This window comes from Dendroctonus ponderosae, unplaced genomic scaffold (assembly GCF_020466585.1).
Source record: "Dendroctonus ponderosae isolate FM_Combo_2020 unplaced genomic scaffold, Dpon_F_20191213v2 Dpon_F_20191213_11, whole genome shotgun sequence".
Lineage (NCBI taxonomy): Eukaryota > Metazoa > Arthropoda > Insecta > Coleoptera > Curculionidae > Dendroctonus > Dendroctonus ponderosae.
The window spans coordinates 174,658-182,441 of NW_026017213.1; the positions used below are offsets into that span (position 1 = coordinate 174,658).

The window sequence follows — 7,784 nt, forward strand, 5'->3', positions numbered from 1 at the left end:
CTTTGAAAATGTCCACCGCAGTTGTGGACGAAACGTCAGGAAGAAATTCCGATAGACCACGGCTTCAAAGCCCGGAAAACATTCCTAAATATTATTTGGGTGTTATTGGTTGGAGGGCTTGGGTAGTGAGGGCGTTTTGTGGGGCGGCTGGTTTAGGGGCTACGGAATTTTGGGCCACTTTAGCGGCGAAGGAGATTCCAGTTGATATCTTGTTCTGGAAGGATGTTTGCTTGGCTAACAAAATTGGGATTTTTTGGGCAACTAAAATAGCTTGCCGGATGGGAGCCTTTGCAGTTAATGCATTTGGCCGGAACTTCTCTCGACTTTTCGCATTCCGTGTAGAAATGGGGTTGGCGCATTTGTGGCAAACTGGCTTTGCCCCACAATTGGCCATAGTATGTCCAAACTTTTGGCATTTTTTGCACTGAGGAATGTGCTTTAGGTTGCTTGTTGAAGAGTTGCGTTGAGCCTGGACGACTACCGCCAAGTTTAAGAGGTGCTTTACCTCAAAGATTTTGGTTTGCTCTTTAGGTAAGAGCATTTTTACCATGTTGATCTTCGTTTTGTAGTTTCCCATTCTGAAGAACTGGACTTGAGATGGGTTGAAGCCGAGACTTTCGATTTCAGATTGAACTTCGTCAAGGGACATATCCTGATGGAGGCCCTTGACAATGGCAATGAGTTTTTTGTCCTCTGGAAGAGCATGAGTATGGAACACAATTTTCTTCTTCGAGAACAGTTTAGTGATGCTCTATGGTCATCAATTAAAGTTGGGTGAATTTGGATCCCTAAATGGACCTTTTTGGAGTTCGAAAATTGGCAGTTGTGCTGTAACAATAGAGAGCAAATTTTTGTCCACTCGGACACATTCCTCATGACGACAGGAATGGCTTGCCATTTTGGGGCAGAAGCTTGGTCCAAAGTGGCACTGGAAGAGGCCTGGCTTTGGGGGGCGGAGCTTTTTGCCCATGTGATGGTGTAGAACGGCGTTTGAGGTTTTTGGAAGATTTAAAGGCGCTATCGGTTTTAGGGCTGGAAAGTCCTCGATTTCCATTTGCTCAGCTTCAGCTGATGGCTTTGCCGGGGCTTGTTGAGCAGGTAGTTCGTGGGTTTGCAGAAGTTGGAGTTGGCGGAAGAGTTCTTTAACTTGGGCTCCTTGGGCCAGGAGAATTTCGGCTTGTTTGCGCTCTTTTTGACGAAGAGCTTTAAGCTCAGAGAGGATGGTTTGGTTGTGTTTTGGTGTTAAATTTGGGGGATTTGGGGGTACGGGGGAATGTTGGTTTACTGTTATCGCTGCTCATGGCCGCACTTTGTTCGCTATCGCAGAATACGACATTTTTCCGCGTGTGAGGACACTCGCGGTTTGCTGGGCTTTTGACAAACACTTGATGAAATTCGCGCACGTTGTTGTTTGGTGGAACTAATAATTGTAGCTATTGATGACTAATTTCACGCACTGGCCGAAGTGACTCTAATTGTTGCTGTTGTTTTAGGTGCTGACGATTGATTTTGAACACTAGCACGAAATCACGCGAGCTGATGCGTCAAACACTGACTGGTGACTATAGAAATTAGCGATTCCAAAATCTGCACTTTGAATGGCAATGTATTCACATTGGCGTGGAAACTAGAGGCTGTCGCCATCTATTGCTCTTGTCGAGTGTCCAAGCAAACTTACTAGAAGGTACAACCATCTCTTCCAACTTCGAATTTGGGACAAAAAAGTTCTAAATTCTGTTCTAATTCTAATGCCTCTGAGACCTGTCGAGTTTGATAAAAACTGCAGTTTTTTAGTTTCGCCTGAATTTTTTTTTGCTTTACTTTCCACCCAAAAAACGCTCTTTTTGCACAGTTTCACTTTAAAATACTGACGCTCCGGAGGTGTTTTATGCGAAAAATTACAAGATAAATTTATAGGTTTCTAAAAATTTTGCAAAAACTTTTTAAAAACAGAAATAAATTGCTTCCGTTTTTTTTTTTCGAAAATCATTAAGGTTTTCTGGAAGACTGAGCACAAAACTTATTCTCTGCCAATCATGGGTCTTTTCAGCGAACAATTACAAAATTAATTTTGTTAGAAAATTCGCCTCATTCATCGCTTCGCATGGATTCTAGAAATTACTTTTGGAAAATTCACCACCCTCATCGCTCGATCTTTTAAGTTTCTTTGAAACTGCAGGTCTTTCCAGTTTTAACAAAGTTTTTCTTAAGCAATTCTTAAGCAAAACTGAAATTTTATTGAGACACTTGCCTCCTTAAGCGCTTTGTAAACATTTTCAGAAAACTTTTTGCAGTTTCATCATTTTTTCTGGGCTTTTTCTCAAAAATATTTCCCCGAACAGAACAAGCGTTTAGAACAGAATACGACGGGTATTCTGTTACCTTTGAATTTGGGGCAAAATCGAAACAAAGATCTCTTGTGTTTTCCCGAAAAGATTAAATTTTCCCTAAAACAATCAGGGAAAAATCAAAAGCATTTAATCAACTATTTGGCAAACTCGTCACCCTCATCCCTCTGAAGTATTTTTAAGGAACTTCGAAATTTCCGGTTTTTCCCGTTTTAGACCAACCAAAATGAGTTACTTGGCCATTTCAAAAGCTCATGACTTTTTTTCCTTTCGCTTTACCGGCTCGATTTGACCGCGAGTTGATTCGTATTTGTCTCAATCCTAATTGGTGTCAATTTCAACCAATTCATATATGATTTAACTGTTTTATTCAAAATTTCTTCTCCCTTCGCGTTTGTACAGGCTCTTATGGACTGTACAAACTTTTCGTCTTTCCCCTATAGCGCACATAGGATTTTTTTTTGAGCCAACCAAAATCAAAAGATTCATTAAAAAAAAATTAAAACTTTTTTAAATAATCATCTCATTTTAAAATTGTCATTTTTAAATACATAATCAAATATCTCAATAAGTAAAAGAGCTGAACTGAATCTAATCAGTCCATTTGTTCTCTTTTGAACAAAACAGATGCATAGATACTGTCCGCCTAAATGGTTCTTTCTCAATTTGACCTTGCAGTCCCCTTGATCTGATAGAGTCGAACTGACCGCGGATTTGGATTCAGCAGTACAAAATACTACATAAATGTGTCTCAAGCCCAGATAAAAAAAAATGTGTGGCTGAGTTATTGACTGTGTAAAAAGTGGTCTACAATAAGAGATTTTGTAAATATTCATACAAATAAAAAACGTTGAAAAAAGAATCAACAAGGTACTATCTTCGAGAAATAAACTCAAGATTTTGTCCAATTTCGGATCACTATGTATGCATCTACTTACCCAGTATTAAGATTCGATTGAGAATTAGGATTGTAGCCTTGTTGTCCAGGATAAGGCTGCGAGGACGGTGGTGGCGCAGGTCCACCGGGTCCGGAAGGTGGCGGAGCCGTATTTACAGAAGAACTGGTATTGGTAGTGGGTGGACCCGAAAATGGAGGACCCTGTGTGTTGTTTTGTCCATAATTTTGCGGAGGGGGCACTGCAATTAACGAAAACCTCGTGATACCAACAACAGACTGTGGTCAAACTCAATCAACCTTGGGAAGACGGGGCTTGGTCGGGAGGCGGTCCATAAGGACTACCTTGTGGAGGGCCTTGCGGAGGAGGAGCCTGTTGGGGGCCTCCTTGAGAGGGTGGCGGAGCGTAGCCTTGTGGTGGGTAACCTCCTGCAATTCAACAGTTCAATCGTATAATTCCCAGCCAAATACAGGGTTCAATTATTAAATTATGACCCGGCTAATAGTAATCAACTGTTTCAGGAGATGTTCAAAATGCCTGCCTTCCAAACACTTTACTACTCTTTTTTAAAATAATTTTGCACTAACGCTAACATTTCAGGTGTTACTAACAAGCAGGCAGAGCGAATTCTCTCCTTCATATTATCTGAGGTGGTGGGTGCAGTGGCCATCACGCTATCTTTTATAAAACCGCGCAAAAAATTTCAAGCGGCGTCAAATCTGGAGATCGGGCAGGCCAGTTGACCGGACCACCTCGACCAATCCATCTGTTTGGAAATATTTCATCTAAATGACTACGGGCTAATAGGGTGGAGCCCCATCTTGCTGAAACCACACATTCATGTTCGGGCTCAATAACTGAGATAAACTGTTGGTGTACATATTTCCATTTAAATGTCTTTAGAAAATATGGGGACCAATAATGCAGTCCTCAATTATACCACACCAAACATTAGGCGACCAGGAATGTTGGTTTGGCACAGTTCTGATCTAGTAAGGACTTTTCGCCGCCCAATAGAGCAATTGGGAAATCTCGCCCAAAAGTCGAATGGCGACTTCCTTAAAACTTTCGCAGCAAATCTCTCCGAAAAGTCGCCCAAGCTGGCCACATTGGTCCCCATAATTTAATATTACCTATTATCAGAACAAACCGACTATCTTAAAACAATCTATATTTAAAGAGACAATAACTGTCTCTAAGGTTACCTTGAGATGATGAATAGCTTTGCGGCGGCGGGGCTCCGGCGTAAGATGCAGGTCCATTAGGAGGCACTCCGTAGGGAGCAGACGATTGAGGTGGAGGCCCATTAGGAGGTGCATATGATCCAGTTGCGGGCCCTTGTGGAGGAGCGTTTGAGGCAGGTGGAGCGGCCCCGTATCCTGCAATTCAACGTCATACACGATTTATAAAAGCTCGCCAACCTACACTATTACCTTGCTGTTGGTAACTGTTGTAAGCAGTAGTAGGAGGCGGTTGCCCATAGTTACTTTGAGTGTTGGGAGGATAAACCGGTGGTTGGTTGGGCGGCGGGTACTGGCCTTGGGGATACCCTTGACCTTGTGGAGGATACTGGCTCGGGTACTGGCCTTGCTGATATCCGCGTTGCTGGTAGCCTGGATGAGGAGCTACAAATTGAACCATTCGACCGTTGGAAATTAATCGAAAATATTGTACAACCTGGTCCTGGAGGTCCCGTAGGTCGTCCAGGTGCCGGAGGGCCTGGAGGTTGCCGGTATCCTGCTGAGGGAGGTTGCTGCTGATGGTTATAGTTGTTCAAATGCTGTTGTTCTTGGGTTTGCGATTGGGATGGAGGTCCATGACTGGGCTGAGCTGGGGGAGGACCTCCAGGTTGTCCTGGTGGTGGTCCACCCACTGGCACAGGCGGCTGAATCATCTGTGAACAAGACAATTAACATTCTAGTTTATAGAAAGGAATTATCGTCAAGCATCAATTCGTGGGGATTTTAGGGAAATTTGGTCCACTTTTCGGTAAAACCTTTTTTTTATGGTGCGAAAATTTTTGTTCAAAAAAAAAGTTTTGTCTAACTACACTTCACGTTGTACGGTTTTTTTTAATTCTCATGTTTAAAATTTTTGAAAAATCAGCAGAAGTGGGGATTTTAGTGAAATTTGGTCCGCTTTCCTATAAACCCGTTTTCTTTATGGTGCGAACATTTCAGTTTGTAGGTGTAAGTGGTTTGGGAGTTACGAATTTTTGTCTAACTGCACTTGAAGTTGAACGGTTTTTTAATTTCTCGTCAAGTTTCAAAATTTGTCAAAAATCAGCCGAAATGGGGATTTTAGTGAAAATTGGTCCGCCTTTCGATAGAACCTTTTTCTTTATGGTGCGAAAATTTCAGATTGCTGATGTAAGTGGTTTGGCAGTTACGAATTTTTGTATGACTTCACTTCAAGTTATACGGTTTTCAAATTTTTCGCCGTTTAAAAAATTTCTGAAAAATCACCATAAGTGAGATTTTAGTAAAATTTGGTCCGCTCTTCGATAAAACTCTTTTCTTTGTGATGCGAAAATTTCAGATTGCTAATGTAAGTGGTTTTGGAGCCACGAATTTTTGTCTAAATACACTTCAACTTGTACGTTTTTTTTTTAATTTCTCAAGTAATTTTTTTTTTAATCAGGCGAAGAGGGGATTTTAGTGAAATTTAGTCCACTTTTCTATCAAACCTTTTTCCATATGGTGCGAAAATTTCAGCTTGTTGATGTAAGTGGTTTGGGAGCCACCAAATTTTGCTTAACTGCACTTTAAGTTGGACGGTTTTTTAAATTTATCGTCAAGTGTAGTTTTTTTAAAAATCAGTTGAAGTTTGGAATTTTAATAAAATTTTGTCGGCTTTTCCATAAAACCTTTTTCTTTATGGAGCGAAAATTTCAGTTTGTTGGTGTAAGTGGTTTGGGAGTTACGAATTTGTGCCTAACTGCACTTAAAATAATAATACAAATATACACATATACTTAAAATATACAAAAGTAAAAAATAATTACCTGACAAGATCTAAATAATTTAAACCTACCCTAATTGAATGAATCTATATGCTAGGTATCCAAGGAAACAATTGACATTAACTTAAAACGTTTTGGGCAGTTTGGCAACGCCGCTAGAAATTTAGCCATTTAAGTGTTCTTTAAAGTAAAAATGTTCCAAGAAAACAAAAAAAAAACAAAACATTCGGAGGAACTCAAACCACACGATCACCTTTGTACATAAGCACTCAAAGGCATATGAACGTTTTTTTAAGTGTCGGTTCGCTGAATCATCCTGTATACTATTTTTTTAAATAATGTGTCTTTGCCGACTTTATCCTTTGACTGTTTGTCTGATAAACCCAAAGAAACTAATATTTAACCTGAAAATATACTGAACTATTCCAATCATTTCAGGCCCTTCCACATCAAACTTCTTAAACTAGCTACTCCCTAGGACCCTTCCAGATCAATCTGCAATAACTTACAGGCAGCAAAGAGTTAACATTTTGAGCATTATCAGCTATTGTAGCTAGAAACACCAAATTTCGATGTAGCTGAGTCTGGTACTGCAACACTTCCTGTACTTTTCCCTTACTCTGGTACTCTTGAATCGTTTGTATCAGATGCCCATTTTCGTCCAGCAATTTTTGGATTTGCTGGGGATTTGGGGGTTGTCTTGGACCATTCGTTCTTGCAAATGCGGTGGACATTGTTTGGAATCAGTTGTTAATCACTCTAAACTTCTGATGTCATTTGAACCCAAAACGTTTCTATTCAACATTGATTTAGAACGTAACTAGAAGGCGGCTACGACGATTTGCAATTGAAAACCACTTTTAAGCAATTAGCTTGAATCAGCTTGTAAGCAAGCTTTAAGGGAAGATAATTTAGAGGTTAGTATCATATTGATTTTCTAGTTGATAAAACAGATCCCTTTTCGGGCCAGTATATGACGTTCGCAATGTTGAGTTGGCAACAGTAGAAGCCACATTTGGAGGGTGTAAAACGCCCTTTTAGGACAATGGTTTTTTTTACAAAAATGTAAATCATATCAAATTATCATAAAATGATGAATCAATTGTTCTATTAAATTTTATCCTGTTCGCTCGGCGGCAGTTGCGGATGAACTAATAGATCTTTTTTTAAATAATAAAGTAATTTCAATTAATCAAGAAGCAAAAGTAGCAAATTTTATTAATGAAACTTAATTATAACAAGTAGACGTTTATTTTAAATATACAGTCAGTAAAAAAGTATCCATATATCAGTAATTTTTAAAGCTTTTTCCCACTTTGCTATTTTATTTAAGTTATTTGATCTTTAAATTCAATTTTTCTATTATCTTGCTTCAAGGACCTAGAGGGCGCTAGGTGTAATAGTCCTTTCATTCCTAAAAACAATTTATTTCTAAATTAATACAAACAATAGAATTTAGTTGTAGCCGAACCTTAACTATGACTTCCCGCTAAACAATTTTTCGTTTCAGAAACGTACATTAAAATCCCGAAACGTTTCAGTAACCTGCACTATATGTTTCAGAAATGTTTATGTAAG

The 7,784-nt window shown here is 39.5% G+C and overlaps 1 protein-coding gene across 3 annotated transcripts in view; it reads right to left on the minus strand.

The window, feature by feature from the left end:
* The window catches only part of LOC109540406 (basic salivary proline-rich protein 2), a 13,200-nt gene extending 6,068 nt beyond the window's left edge, over window positions 1-7,132 (minus strand). Inside the window, exons 1-6 of one of the 3 annotated variants that reach the window (XM_048662462.1) lie at window positions 6,716-7,132; window positions 4,922-5,138; window positions 4,678-4,857; window positions 4,450-4,623; window positions 3,544-3,672; window positions 3,287-3,485 (exon numbers count right to left, since the gene is read on the minus strand). In XM_048662462.1, coding sequence (XP_048518419.1) covers window positions 3,287-3,485; window positions 3,544-3,672; window positions 4,450-4,623; window positions 4,678-4,857; window positions 4,922-5,138; window positions 6,716-6,940 — 1,124 coding nt within the window. In that variant the 5' untranslated portion in view covers window positions 6,941-7,132. Of the gene's footprint in view, window positions 1-3,286; window positions 3,486-3,543; window positions 3,673-4,449; window positions 4,624-4,677; window positions 4,870-4,921; window positions 5,139-6,715 lie in introns of all 3 variants that reach the window. The other 2 variants (XM_048662463.1, XM_048662460.1) reach the window with 2 other exon arrangements.
* Window positions 7,133-7,784: the final 652 nt, after the last annotated feature.